This window comes from Eleutherodactylus coqui, chromosome 7, assembly GCF_035609145.1.
Source record: "Eleutherodactylus coqui strain aEleCoq1 chromosome 7, aEleCoq1.hap1, whole genome shotgun sequence".
Taxonomy (NCBI): domain Eukaryota; kingdom Metazoa; phylum Chordata; class Amphibia; order Anura; family Eleutherodactylidae; genus Eleutherodactylus; species Eleutherodactylus coqui.
This window is the reverse complement of record NC_089843.1, coordinates 218,164,361-218,179,526: the sequence shown is the minus strand read 5'-3', so window position 1 is coordinate 218,179,526 and position 15,166 is coordinate 218,164,361. Positions and strand designations below refer to the sequence as shown.

At 49.5% G+C, this 15,166-nt stretch overlaps 1 protein-coding gene across 5 annotated transcripts in view; it reads right to left on the bottom strand.

Annotated features, from left to right (window-relative positions):
• The window catches only part of YTHDC1 (YTH N6-methyladenosine RNA binding protein C1), a 35,594-nt gene extending 21,036 nt beyond the window's left edge, over window positions 1–14,558 (bottom strand). For 2 of the 5 annotated variants that reach the window (XM_066574384.1, XM_066574385.1), the window contains exons 1-5: window positions 14,217–14,558; window positions 11,288–11,389; window positions 7,372–7,700; window positions 4,875–5,238; window positions 361–450 (exon numbers count right to left, since the gene is read on the bottom strand). In XM_066574384.1, coding sequence (XP_066430481.1) covers window positions 361–450; window positions 4,875–5,238; window positions 7,372–7,700; window positions 11,288–11,389; window positions 14,217–14,247 — 916 coding nt within the window. In that variant the 5' untranslated portion in view covers window positions 14,248–14,558. The remainder of the gene's footprint in view (window positions 1–360; window positions 451–4,874; window positions 5,239–7,371; window positions 7,701–11,287; window positions 11,390–14,216) is intronic. The other 3 variants (XM_066574387.1, XM_066574389.1, XM_066574388.1) reach the window with 2 other exon arrangements.
• Between the last annotated feature and the right edge of the window lie 608 nt (window positions 14,559–15,166).

The following is a 15,166-nucleotide window of genomic DNA, read 5'->3' as shown; positions in this document are numbered from 1 at the left end:
TGCAAACTCAATAAATTTACCGTGCTTAAGCAAATTCGGTGCAGGAACACAGCACAGGGGTGTTTATACTCTATTAACAAGCTTTTGACGCAAAATCATCTATACATTGAGACTAAATGTCACGTCCATTTATTTGTATTAGCAGTGAACTTCATCTAATTACCGCAGGCATACAAGTGTCGAGGGAAGCACAACTTCCCGTCCTTCACAACATGTTTTTAGGCCATCTACAACCCACTCGCTTCCCCACTAAAAGTCTCCCGTGCCAACAAATTGGGAATTATGACCATTATTCCTTAGTAGCAAAATGTATAATTGTGGAAGAAATCAGAAAAAAAGGATCCGAGAAAGAAATAATACCTGCATAAGAGTCTGATGCAGAACTTCCACTTCTATCAAACACAATTGGAGAAATACCTCTAGCCCTTTTCCTTTCCTTCTTTTTCTGATCTAGAAAATATGTGAAAAGATAACGTAAGCATGGCAAGGGGTCTAAGAGCTCCAACGGCCAAGCGCCAAACTTACAGGTAGGTACTCTAATACAATGGACACAGAAAACTAAAAAAGATCTGCGACATAAAACCCAGAGATTCTCCAGAGTTATCTATTCTTATCCGTAGCCCCATATAGGAGGTCAGAAGAGGTCAAGGGGGCCCTTATAGATTTATATTGTGCATGAGGTGTGTTGTGGGAGCTGCCATTACAGTGCTAATCTCTCGCTCTCAAAATCATCTGAACATGGGGGCCACACAGTCATCAGGATGCCAAGAAGATGCAAACCTTTGTAAGGAACAGAATAGCCTCCATGAGGTGATACAAATCATCACGGAAGGCCAGCTTTACAGGCTTTTTCGCCCAAGAACATTCATTGATTTTTGGATTTAGCCCCAAATTCGGGTAAAGCTCAGACCTACCTTTGTTACCGATCAAAAAGTTCAACATTTTTATGCACCATATTATTGAAAGTAATGACAATTATTACCATTATCAATAATTATTTATGCCATAAAGGAAAGACTAATGTAAACAACTACTGTAGGTGGTCTCAAAGGGGTTAACAGTCACTAGAATCTTGCATCTCGATGAATGATTTTACAATGGTCTAGCGATTCTACAATTGGGCTCTAACGCCACCTAACAAAAGGCTCACTTTGTAAATCACTGATTAGCCTATCACCTGCTATACAGTAATCGTGAATGTCAAAGTCCTGACCGGAGCTCCAAGGTGTCACTCACAGACGGGTAATCCAGAGTGTCATTCAGTTGGCTCAACCGGAGGTCTTAACTGCTTCCTATCATCAAGGCATAATGTAATATGAAGACCAACTTAACCTCTTCCCGACCGAAAAAAAGGTAAATATACGTCATGTTGTCGTGCAGGGTGTATGGAGTTAACAGCAGTTAACTCTTTAGATGGCACGGTCAAAGCTGAATCGCGCATCTGAACAGTTATGAGAGGGAGCGCTCTGTCCTGTCAGCACCCCCTGCCCACTGAAGACTCCAAGAGCCGCCGTGCATAGATGCCCGTGCTTCATAGGCGACGTTCAAAATAACTGCACTGCAATACTTAATACTACAAGCCATCAAATTATGTCAAGTCCCCTGTGGTTGCTTTAAAAAAAAGAAAGTTTAAATAAAGTTTAACCAGTTAAAAAGAAAATAAAAGCAAAGTTCAAAACCATCCCTCTTTCAGATTTAAAAGAACCTCACATATTTGGCATCACTGTTTGTAAAAATATTAACACCAAAATATCACAGTATTTATCCCACATGGCAGAGGCCTAAAGAAAAAATAAGAAGTGATCAAAAAGATGTATGTACCCCCAAATGGTACTAATAAAAACTACAGCTCACCCTGCAAAAAGAACCCTAAGGCCGGCTTCACACGGCCGTGACGGGCTCCGCCGCGGAATTTTCGCCCGTCACGGTGCCCCCCAGGAGACCCCATACTTACCTGCGGATCAGGTGTCCTCGCTCCCGCACGACGCTTCCCCACCCACCGCCGCGTCATGTGACATGCCGGCCACGTCACATGACGCGGCAGTAGACGGGGAAGCGGTTTCACGCTATCTTCCGCTGTGCTACAGCCCTCCGCGCATACACCCGCGGCAAATAGAAGGTGAGAACCTAATAGCTGCGGGCAACGCAGCGGATTTTCACCGCGAATTACACAGCGGAAATCCGTTCGTGGGAAGGAGGCCCAACAGCCCAATAAAAAACAAACAAAAAAAAACCAAAACCCATAAAAGTAATGGGTTTCAGAAAGTTCTAAACTCCGCAAGAAGCCAGCGATGATTTTTACGCTGGTTGAAAGGGAGAAACCAGCGAACTTTAAACGAACACTGCACAATGGCTGTGCATTTAGATAACGATCATCGTGCAAATTTGTTCGTTTCAACAAATTTTGCGCGATAATCATCCTGTGCAGACGGCCCCTTATGCAGCCCTCTGTCAACTTTTGAACTGTAGATAAAGCTAGATAAACCCCCTCCCAGTTAATGCTGGGAAAAAAGCGCTAAGTACTAATCTAGCTGCTGGCATCGTGTGCGGAGAGCAGTGATGGCTTGCAGTGGTCAGGTGCATTCCTCAATGCTTCCGGAAGACACCCCCCCCCCCCCCCTTGGAGGGAGGGGAGAGATGGAGACTTGAGGAATAGCACTTGACGATTATATGACTTGTGAAAAGCATTTAGCACCCACAGAAATTAACACCAACATGTCAAGGCCTCAGAACCTGCTAAGGCAGTTATGTGTGGCGAGTGATTTTGTGCCAGAGCCGCCGTTCACAAGCAGACATGGCTGCACAGCAAAATGCTGCACACAATGTTCTGCATATATGGCAATAAAAGGGATACGTTGAATGCTATGAACAGTCCCATAGAAAACCATGGTATCAGTCCTGGCATTAGCTTCCCCCCAGCACTCAAAAGGGGGGAAGGAAAAAAACCAAAAACCGTTGGGTGGCCTGCTATATGGCAAACGAAGTTTAGAACATTTGATGCAAGAAAAACTTTAGGCCTGAAAAGTAATCCATTTTAAAGGGAAAAAAAAAAGAAAAATTAAGTTTTTATAGAACAGCTGAAAGAACAATGTATTTTGTCTGTAAAAGGCTAAAAATTTTCCCCTCTCAAAAGGTGGAGTTTTCATTGCGATTACTTAATTAGGATTTAACAAAATAAAAAAAAAGTCAAGTCTACTCGGATGTAGTGATCAAGTAACAGTCCTGTAATCAAGGTACTGAGATGGTGAATTAAGTATTTCATGCCTACTGACACCTACCCTCTAAAAGTAAGAAGGTTATAGGCAGTCGCCGAGAATGGATTTTATACAACCTATAGACTAACTACTTTAGGTCTTGTCCACTGTAACTTCCTTAAAGGTTTAATCGTGCAGTGGGTACGGTGGAGCGCTGGCACGTGTTCTAGCTAATACTTTGGATAACCAATATGTCTCTGCAATACATTGAGGCAACTGTTAGGCTGGGCTCATGGGGTCGTCAGCGTAAAGCACTAGCTTATTAAAAAACACCAATTCTATATGTACTGATGAAGGTGTGCTGTGTGCCCAGCTGAGGTACAGTCTCTATACTTTCAGTACAAAGGTACTTATGGATTTAGAACGAGACTATATAATGATGCATTGCACTGATGCCTATAGGTAGTTCACTGGAGTGGATCAAGATGTGATTGTTCTCAGCGAGAGAAACCACGTAATCTTGTAGAGATACCTTTTAATGGCTAACAAAAATACGTGATGTAATAATAGCGAGCTTCCGAACCAACGCAGGGTTCTTCTTCAGGCTTAACCGCACAGATCACCGCACAGGAAGGCTAATTCAGTGGCATTTAGTTTTATAGGTTTAAATGCAGTTTGACAAGTCTTTATAAACTTTTCTTGCTCAGCTGCAGGGACTACAGCCAACTAGGATCTATGATGCTAGGAGTTCGGGTCTATTTGTCCATAGTAAAAGCACATTTTCGCACCCATGATGCGCTCATCCGAAACTAGCCTCAAATGGACTACTTTCTGCCTCCCAATGACAGTTAAAGCTAAATCTGTCAATTCAGAATGATGCTGTATAGTAAAGGGATTTCCAGGAGAAAGAAAAAAAAACAAACTATTGGTTACTTATCCTTAGAATAGATCACCAATAGGGTGGCAGGGGTCTGCAGGTCAGAACCCCCAGCTGCTGAGAAGCTGCCACATACGACTGAACTGTCAAAGCGCCATCCGTAGTGCAGCAGCTCGATTTGTATTACAGCTCTGTCAAACTGAAGTGAATGGGAGAGAACTGCAATACCAAGCCAAGCCACTGCCCTACAGACGTCCCCCTCATCTCTCAGGCCACTCACACAGGCAGTTTTTTTTTTTTAAACATTTAGTGCGGTATTTGAAACACCGCACTAAATGCTATAAAACGCGTCCATTGATTTTAATGGTGCTTCTCAGATGAGCATTTGATTGTGGCGGGGGGAGATTGAAGGCTAACTAGAAGCATCTTTCCGTGCCGCTCTTTTACTACAGCTCTTTCTCCTCTTCTCTCATAGACTTCAGTGGGCAATAGCTGTAACCTGATGCCTCAAGTGAGCTAAAAATTTATCTTGTGTTTACCGATCTCAACACGTATTTTAAGAGTGAATGATCAAGCAGGGGCAGGGCTATACGCAGCTTGTGAGAAAAAGGCATTTTCTCTAAGATACTACAGTTTCGCATTTTCGCATGTACTATTGATTTATGCACAGTTTGCTGAGACGACAGCGCCTATTTATGCAAATGTGCTTCTAAAGCATGGTGACATTACTGACTTAAATAGGATTGGTTAAATCTATCAAAATGAAAACATTCATAAGAATGCAATATCAAATTCAAGGTTACCTGAAATATCTGAGCCGGAAGCGGAACGAATGGAGTCGCCATCAGAAAACGAAGCAGAATCAGACTCCGAGTCACTAGCTTCACTACGTGTGTCATAATCATTTCCTTCTCGCTGGTCTCGTTCATGCTCTTCTTGGTCATACTCCTCTTCTTCCTCCTCGCCCTCCTCTTCTTCCTCTTCCGCTTCTTCTCCCTCATCCTCCTCTTCCTCCATGCCTTCCTCATTCTCACTGTTGTTCACTTGATCTTCATCAGATGAATCACTACCGCTGCCACTATCTCTGTCTGACCCATAATCTGCAGAATTGCCATCAGAGGAGCGACTAGACCGGCTTGGCCTTCGGCTTGAGTCATTCCGTAGTTTCTGCCAGAAAGAGGGTAAATTTCATGAAACTGAACGATTTAAAGGAGTTTTACAAATACTGGATAACTGGTTGTGTGCTATAAGGATAAGCCATCAATATTAAAATTTGCTGTGGTACACCTCCACAGTACTCCCAGATATGCCAGAAGCAATACACCACCATCCACTGTGCAATGACATGAATGTTACTGCAGCTCTCCCCCATTGAAGTGAATGGGAGAGAGCGGCAGTACCATCCCAGGCCACTGACCCACTGGATTGGGAGAATGTTTAAAGGGAACCTGTCACGTCCCCAGCACAATAAACTAACTTATGGTGCTGTTGGGGGGGCATGACAGAGCCTGGGGATGTATTTTTTTATACTCATTCACTCCCCTGATCCAGCAGTGACCTTCTCTGAAGTCAGTGTGGTGTGCAGAACGAAAATCAGACTCTTCAGAGTCCCTTGCCTGCGCTCTCCCATAGACTTGTATATATATATATATATATATTTTTTGTTTATTTTTTTTTTAAATAAACTAAGTCAGATTTTCACGCCGCACACCAATTTCACCAGGTAACCGCGCTGGATCGCAGGAGTAGGAGAGTATAATTGTACATCACCTGGCTCCCAGTCAAATATAACAGTAACAGATGTGGGGATGCGACAGGCTCCCTTTAAACATCTCTCAGAGATATGGAGGACAACACTTAGACCTATACATTAGCAATACAATATACTAGCCAAATCGAACAATGTTGGTGAGTCTGGAGCATCATGTAATATGTATAATCTCCCGTGACAGCAGAAGTTGTTGGACTTAAGTACAGAATAGGGCTGAATAAGACTAAACGGCCTCATTCTTTTGTTCTTATGAGAGAGTCACTGTCTGACACTTCTGGCGTTAACTTTTCGCCCCTCTTTACCTTCAGAACACGCACACTTGGCCAAGCCAAACGTGTGGGGGGCTGCGGAGCAAGAAAAATGCTGGCCAAATGAGCATTCAGTGGACAACCATCTAATGTGTATTGGCAATCTTACTTTTAGTGCTAATGTCCACTGGCATTTTTCCCCATGCATTGCACGGTGAATGGAGGCAATGAAAGTTAATGGACTCTCATTCTACCATGCACACCAGCGAGTGGACACAGCATTTACATACGCAACAGAGATAAATTGCAACACGCTCTATTTCTTTGCGTATGATATAGAGCCCTTTAGGCTCCGTACCGAAACGCTGCCTCTAGGCAGATATTGCGATAGGGCAACATTTAAAAACTCATCACCGCTCCCAACAGATCGGGAAATTTGAAGGGGGGGGAAAAAAACCAAAAAACATCACACTACACATGTCCGTGATGTCAGACTCCCGGACATGCGCAATGCATACTCAGCCCATAAGTTGTCTCTGCCGGCAGAACAAAAAGGCCATGTATGTGTAAAAGCGCAACGCTTTATGCATACGCCCATAGACATAAGCCCTTAGCCTGGGTTCCCACAGGACAGAAATCTGACGGAATGTCCCCAGCGGTACCGAACGGAAACTCCGCTAATTTTTTGCGGTGGAAAAGCTGATTCAAAACCTGTGCCACTTGGCGTGCGTTTGAAGCGGCTTTACAACCTGTATTCCGCTGCGGAAATCTTGCCCCATAGAGAGAAGAGCCCGCTACGGAAACGGCGATACAATTTGTGTGTCTCGGATTTGAATTCCGTGTCAGTTTCTGTGTGGCTTGTCGGCAGCAAGTGAACGACATTTTTGCAAATGCAGAAAGTCTGTCCGAAAAATTCCGCTCAGTGTGAACCCAGCCCTAGTCTACTAGTTTTAAAAAAGATTTATTCCCACACTATAAGCACATATCATATATGCCGGCATACTTTCACAGAATATCTAGTTTACAGTGCACCTGGATGTGTCCTTACACCAAAGATAAAGGTTTCATTCTTATGACTTTGCTGCAAATGCAGCACCAGTTAGCAAGGCCTGAGCAAATGACTGTACTCGAATGGCAGAAGTACCTCCAATTGATTACTGCTGATTAAGTTACTCAGTTACATTTAAGGTTTTATTTTGAGCCAGTAAGAAAAACTCAAGTTGACTCATATTGTCCACAAGAGGTGTTCAAACTGAATGAAGAAGTAATTTAGGCCGATACCTCAGAAGCCACGTCTGGAGTATTGGATTTCGGTCTTCTGTCTGATTCCCTTTTCCTTGAGCTCATTTTTCCTTGATCTTGAGGCCCTTTAAATCCGTCCCGGGAGGTACCGCTGGATGAATGAATTCTTCTATCACCATCCGGCCTTCTATTCCTGTCGTGTCTCGGATAATCATCGCTCTTATAATCGGATGCCTGCTTTCCTTTGGAGCTGACCATCCTTTTTGCACTTCCAGAAAGCCTTTGAGGTGGAGGCCTTAGCAAATGAGAGGATGGTTTTTGTCTCTTTGGTTCAGTCATATCAACTCTATCACTTTTTCTTTTCGATCCTTCAGATACAAGGAAAGAAAGAAAATATCAGTAAATCAAGATTACATATTTTAACAGAATGAAACACTGAAGGGAAATGCTATTTATTGTATACATTAACATTCTTCCACATTACATACATTTGTGTCGTTACACACTGAACTAGAAGAGTGGCTGTATCACACGTTAACCCCTATTTGGCGACTGAAAGCCAAACTATTTTCTACCTTTTATCAGAGTCATATATTGCAGGAGAAAACTTTATTTTATTTTAAATTTTATTGCCAATACAACCAAAAGGGGGCTTTTTTGGCGTAATAAGTTGTACTCTTTAATGGCACCACTTAGAAATATTTAACATGTTCAGAACTTTTTTCCTCCTTTTCTGGAGTGGGATTAAGAAAAAATAAAGAAATTTCCACCACAGCCTTTTTGTTTGTTTTCTAGCATTCACTATGCAGTAAAACAAGCAAGGCGTTCGCCTCTAAACAGGCACAATTACGAAGTTTAAAAAAAAAAAAAATAATTTTTTTTTATATATATAATTAATTCTCCTCGCTAAAAACTAAGTAAAATCGTTTCTATGCTGCTGCATTACAAGACCCATTTTTATATTTTCATCAACAGCCGTATAGACTTTTTTGTAGCGCAACCTGTAGTTTTCATTGGTACCCTTTTGTGGTTCAGATGACTTTTTGATCGCTTCTTGTTCTGTTTTTTTTGGGCGGTAGGATTAAAAAAAAACCAAAAAAAACAAAACTGCAATTCTAGATGTTTTATTCTATGGCTTTCACTGTGAGGCATAAATGACCATTTTAACTTCATTCTGCAGGTCAATATGATTACAGATACACCAAGTTTTAATAGTTTTATTTCATTTCACTACTTTTGCATAATAAATACCCCCCTTTTTTAAGAGAAAAATATGGAGCGTGGCAATGCAAACTCAAATCCCCATAAAATTTCGATGATGTCAGTGAAGACGGACGCGATGGTTTGGATAATCAGTTATTTTTTATGACTAACAAAAAGTTTGCTGTTGTCACAAATTAGCTGGCGAACATGTAGGAGAGGAGAGAACGGGGGAAAATAAAGCCATCGATGCAGCCTCTCCCACAGAGCTTCTACTGAAACTCAGTCTGCAGTTTCTATATACAATCATATGTAGAAGCAGCAGAAGACAAAAGGTGCCAAATTAGTAATCAAAACTTATTGAAAAAACGATTGTGAGCACAAAATACACGGTTTTAAGTGGGGAAAAAAAAAAAAAAAAGGATAACCCTTTATCTCCCCCAAAAGGTATCCATAGCCTTACGTTGATAAACTGTTAATGAATATACAATATACTGCAATATTAAGTATTGCAGCATATTCTAAGAGCACATTCAAAGACTCCTATGTGGACTTGGTATTAAAAACTTATATTCACTTTTTTTTCTTTAATATTAAAGGGCCTCTCTGGCAAAAACATTTTTCCATGTCTGCCCCCCTCACCTGATTGCCTGTCACACTCTGGAGGTCTCCTCTGTGTATCCCAGTCACTTCCATGCAGCCTCCTGATGGTATTTTTTACTTTCACTTTAAATCAATCCCATGATGCATCAGACCAACATTAGCGAAGGTTTTACCATTTTGTCTGCAGGAAGGACAGTTTAGGCTGGGTTCACACTAGGCAGATTTGCTGTGGAAATTCTGTCCGGAATTTCGCCGCAGCAAATCCACCTGCGGCCACTAATCCCGGTATTAGTCAGTCATGTGGACGCGATTTCTCAGAAATCTCGTCCAAATGGGACGGCATATCCGCCGCGGCAAAGCCAGCGCTTCAGCACGGATTTGCCGGCTGCAGCATATTCATTTTTTTTCCTTCTTCCGCTGCGCTCTCCTCTATGGAAGCGCCGGCCGCAGCGGAAGAGCATGCGGCCAGGCCCTTTCAAAACCCGCGCCTAAGTGCCGTGAGTCTTGAAGCAGCGCTTTTACCGGCGGAAATGTTGCGGTTTTTCGCTGCGGCCATTTCTGCCAGGATTTTGGCGTGTGTGAGCCAAGCCTTAATCATCATTACTTATGCATTCAAGTATACAGTCATGGGGATGAGGTTTGATCTCCTCTATTATTACTGTGTTATTATCAGTAACTGACAGGAGTGTCTGCCCATCAACATATTTACTGTGGTAAATCCATGTAACAGCATCACACAAACTGAGAAATTGAATCCATAAGCCCAAGTAGATCTGAGGTAATACTAGCCAACATATATACAGATAGTCCCCGACTTGCGAACATTCGAGTTACGAATTTTGCAAGATACGAACTATCTGTCCTGCACAGTATGATGTAATGCTATGGCATGACATCATACTGTGCAGGGACCGGGCAGGCTTCTATCAAGCCTGATAGAAGCCTGTCCGGTCGGATCACGGTTGCTAGGCAGCCGGGGGCCTTCTAAAAGGCCCTAGGGCTGTCTATGCAGAGCGCCTATCAAGCCGTGCGCTGCATAGGCAGCCCTGGGGCCTTTCAGGAGATCCCCGGCTGCCTAGCAACCGCACAGCGTCCCGCGATCTCATCGTGGGACGCTGTACGGGCCCCCCTGAACGTCGGGTGCAGGCTGTTTCTTACAGCGGGCACCCGGTGGCAGCAGTTCCCATGAGCCGCGCCGCTCGTCAGAACTGTTAACACTTTAATTACCGCTGTCAGAGCGGTATTTAAAGTGTTAACAGTTCTGACAAGCGGCGCGGCTCGTCGGAACTGCTGCCACCGGGTGCCCGCTGTAAGAACAGCCTGCACCCGACGTTGTATGGAGCGGGATCCACCCGCGATCCCGCTCAATATAACCATTTGTTCGACTTGTGAACAAAATGGACTTGCGAACAGGTTCCTGGAACGGAACCTGTTCGCAAGTCGGGGACCATCTGTACTGGAGGAACAGCTATATTACGATACAATAAAAAAAAAATTCTGAGTGTCCCTTTAAAAAAACTTTAACGTTCAAAAGACCCTTCCTGGCATTTTTCAGGGAAGAAAACAAACAAAACACAAATATAATTGGAGCTGTGGCATTAGTAAGCCTCATCTATTAGGATATAACAATATGGTCAACCCACTTATTTTTTTTTTTAAAGTTTTTCAAAACATTATATTACACCACTGAAAACTACAAACAAAATACAAGAACGAGCGGTCCTGCGTCTCATGTTGGCAGAAAATGGTTTTAAAAAGTTATCATTTCTTGGAAAGTAGTGATGGAAGGTAAAAGGTGTCCTCAAGGGGTTAAAGTGAGGGCCAAGGAAATGCTGAAGACGATCAATCATAAAATTGTTGATCTTGATTGCACATAAATAATACCGCCATGTGCCGCGTCTTGTGTGCGGCCACGGTGAGAGCAGTTATTAGGAAGCGATGCCGGCCGGACGGCGAGGGGACACTCCTTCCAGAACACCCGCTTTGTTTGCCCTGGTTTGATGCAGCGCTACATGTGACGGCCGCTGCGGCCATGCGGTGGGTCTCATCCATTACAGGATTTACTATCAATGTGGCCACGGATGTCATGTATTTTCATGCCTGGGCTGACATCTGGGCCCCATGTCCGTAGGGGCCAGAGCTCTGAGATTACCTTTCTTCTCGTTCACGTCCTGCTCACTCTCAGGGTTATACAATTCATCATCTTGTTCGGGAGCTTCAGTTAGAATGTCATCCAAAACATTAACCTCACCATCTAAAGGAAAGAGAAGAACATTACCCGGGCGGCAATAACGGGCGCGCACTGCAGTGTGCCAGGTACAACAGAACCATTTCGCCCATCAAAAGCAACCAGACGGCTTCTTCAGCTAAATGCATAGGTGGCGGCAGAGGGCGCTCCAGCCGCGCCGACACCGGGGCGGCAGAGGGCGCTCCAGCCGCGCCGACACCAGGGCGGCAGAGGGCGCTCCAGCCGCGCCGACACCGGGGCGGCAGAGGGCGCTCCAGCCGCGCCGACACTGTTCTCTCTAGTACAGGCACAGCGGCCATCATACAACAGTAGGATAACACGTTGTATTACATTTCCTCCCTCAGCGCCCCTCCTGACATTTTTTTCTTTTTTAATACACTACTCCTGCCCCTATGGCTGTGAAGAGAAGCGGCCATCCTGTGTTAGAGGGCCTCTCGGCCCCGGTGCGCCCGCTCCCCCCTCAGGGGGCCTCTCGGCCCCGGTGCGCCCGTTCCCCCCTCAGGGGGCCTCTCGGCCCCGGTGCGCCCGTTCCCCCCTCAGGGGGCCTCACGGCCCCGGTGCGCCCGTTCCCCCCTCAGGGGGCCTCACGGCCCCGGTGCGCCCGTTCCCCCCTCAGGGGGCCTCACGGCCCCGGTGCGCCCGTTCCCCCCTCAGGGGGCCTCACGGCCCCGGTGCGCCCGTTCCCCCCTCAGGGGGCCTCACGGCCCCGGTGCGCCCGTTCCCCCCTCAGGGGGCCTCACGGCCCCGGTGCGCCCGCTCCCCCCTCAGGGGGCCTCTCGGCCCCGGTGCGCCCGCTCCCCCCTCAGGGGGCCTCTCGGCCCCGGTGCGCCCGCTCCCCCCTCAGGGGGCCTCACGGCCCCGGTGCGCCCGTTCCCCCCTCAGGGGGCCTCACGGCCCCGGTGCGCCCGTTCCCCCCTCAGGGGGCCTCACGGCCCCGGTGCGCCCGTTCCCCCCTCAGGGGGCCTCACGGCCCCGGTGCGCCCGTTCCCCCCTCAGGGGGCCTCACGGCCCCGGTGCGCCCGTTCCCCCCTCAGGGGGCCTCACGGCCCCGGTGCGCCCGTTCCCCCCTCAGGGGGCCTCACGGCCCCGGTGCGCCCGTTCCCCCCTCAGGGGGCCTCACGGCCCCGGTGCGCCCGTTCCCCCCTCAGGGGGCCTCACGGCCCCGGTGCGCCCGTTCCCCCCTCAGGGGGCCTCACGGCCCCGGTGCGCCCGTTCCCCCCTCAGGGGGCCTCTCGGCCCCGGTGCGCCCGTTCCCCCCTCAGGGGGCCTCTCGGCCCCGGTGCGCCCGTTCCCCCCTCAGGGGGCCTCTCGGCCCCGGTGCGCCCGTTCCCCCCTCAGGGGGCCTCACGGCCCCGGTGCGCCCGTTCCCCCCTCAGGGGGCCTCACGGCCCCGGTGCGCCCGTTCCCCCCTCAGGGGGCCTCACGGCCCCGGTGCGCCCGTTCCCCCCTCAGGGGGCCTCACGGCCCCGGTGCGCCCGTTCCCCCCTCAGGGGGCCTCTCGGCCCCGGTGCGCCCGTTCCCCCCTCAGGGGGCCTCTCGGCCCCGGTGCGCCCGTTCCCCCCTCAGGGGGCCTCTCGGCCCCGGTGCGCCCGTTCCCCCCTCAGGGGGCCTCTCGGCCCCGGTGCGCCCGTTCCCCGCTGGACCTTTCTCGCTGTCAGGGTCTCAGCACATCGCCATCTGACATACTGCAGCACAGCAACCGGATGCACCGAGACCCTTAGCCTGGGTTCACACGGAGCACATTCCCGTCGGAAATCTCGTGGTTTGGTCGCAGCAAAAAACGCGAGATTTCCGCCGGGAGGACCGCCACGGAAAAACCGGCGGTGGCTTTGAAGCGGCCCGGCCGCTCGCTCTTCCGCTGCAGCCCGCTCTCCCATAGAGGGGAGCGCGGCCGCAGCGGAATGAAAAAAAGAATGGACATGCTGCATATTCTGAAATTGCGGCTGCGGCCGCCACGGTTCCAGCCGGACTCACCGCAGTGGATTGGCCGCCCCGTGTGGACGAGATTTCTGAGAAATGGCTGGCTAATCCCGAGATTAGCGGTCGCAGGGAAATTCCGCGCGGCAAAACCGCTCTGTGTGTACCCAGCCTTACAGGGTCTGCAGGGAGCAGAGTGCCAGTGCGGGAGAGGAGACTAGAAGATGCTGGCACGGGGGACCCGATTGTAAAATAACTTATATTGGACAACCCCAATAAAGTGGCTCATACATGTGATAATCTTCATATATGTAACAGTTTCAAGTCAAGCAGCCGCACCGCCGCCCCCCCCCCCCCATCACAGCCCTACCACCCCCCCCCCCCCCCACATCCCAGCACTACCGCCCTATCCCCCCAGCCCCATGGCACCCAGCACTACCGCCCCCTTCGGCACACACTACCACGCCCCCCCACCGCAGCCCCCGACACCACCGCGCACCCAGCACTATGCCGCCCCAGCACACTACCTCGCCCCCCACCGCACACCCAGCCCTACAGCCCACGGCCCCACCACAGCCCACGCCTTCACCGCAGCCCCCCTAGCACACACACTACACCCCCCAGCACTACTGCACCCCCCACCACAGCCCACGGCCCCACCGCACCCCCGGCCCCATCACCCCCCCCTAGCACACACTACACCCCCCAGCACAGCCCCCGGCCCCACCGCAGCCCCCATCAACCCCCCTAGCACACACTACACCCACCACAGCCCACGGGCCCACCGCACCCCCCACGGCCCCACCGCAGCCCCCGGCCCCATCACCCCCTCTAGCACACACTACACCCCCCACTGCAGCCCCCGACAGTACCGCACCCCCCCCCCGGCCAGCTGCCGCACACAATGGCCGCGCACCTTTGCTCTGCTCTCCTCGTTCAGCTTCCATTCTCCTCCCGGACCGCCTCCTTCTCCGCCGCCGCCGGTGGTGGGCCTCTTTGGAGTCTTGGCCGCTGGCGGATGTCACAGTGTCCCCCCCGCCCCGCCGGGCGCCCCGCTCTCCTGCCGTGGCGAAGCAAGTCCCGTGGGGGAGCAACCCGCCCTAGAGACCAACGGGCGGTGAGCGCCGGTGAGGCAGCGCGTCCTGCGGACCGTCCGACGAGCTCCGCCGCTCCCGCTGCAGCCGCCCGTTCTTTCTTCTCCTCAGCCCGTTCTACGCACAAAATGGCGACTCCAAACTCAACCTCCTGCGACAACAACACCCACCTCCCGGCATGCCCCGCGCCCCGTCACGTGGGACGTCAGCACGCCCCGCCCACTGGCCTGTGTGAGGAGAGCGTCGGCAGCTGGCGGCCATGACAGGCCTGAGGGGCCTGAGAGGCCAGCCTGTCCCGGCTCTGCTCCTCCGCCGGCACTGAGTCCCTGCGGGCTCCATGGCTTACATTATTATGGTTTCTATGTACACTAAATGGCCGCTTTTATTAGAAACACTCATTAGCAGCAGGCTGGACCGCAGTAATGCATCATGGCGGCCGCTAGGTGCTGGAAGTGTTGGGTGGGAATACTGGCCCCCGCGGACAGGAAGCTTCTTGCCATGGAGGAGGGAATCGAGGGGAAACTAATCAAATTGGCAAAGCTAGGAGGGATAGCTAACGGGAAAGGGAGAGCGTTCACAAAGATATGGACAAGCTGGCACAGTAGTCGGCGACTAACAGAATGGTATTTAACGAGGAGAAATGTAAGGTCCCACATCTGGGCACCAAAAATGAAAAAACGGCATACAGAATGGAAGGAATTGGGCTAAGCCGCACATCTGAAAAAGACTTGGGTATACTAATAGATCACAGACTGAACATGAGTCAACAATG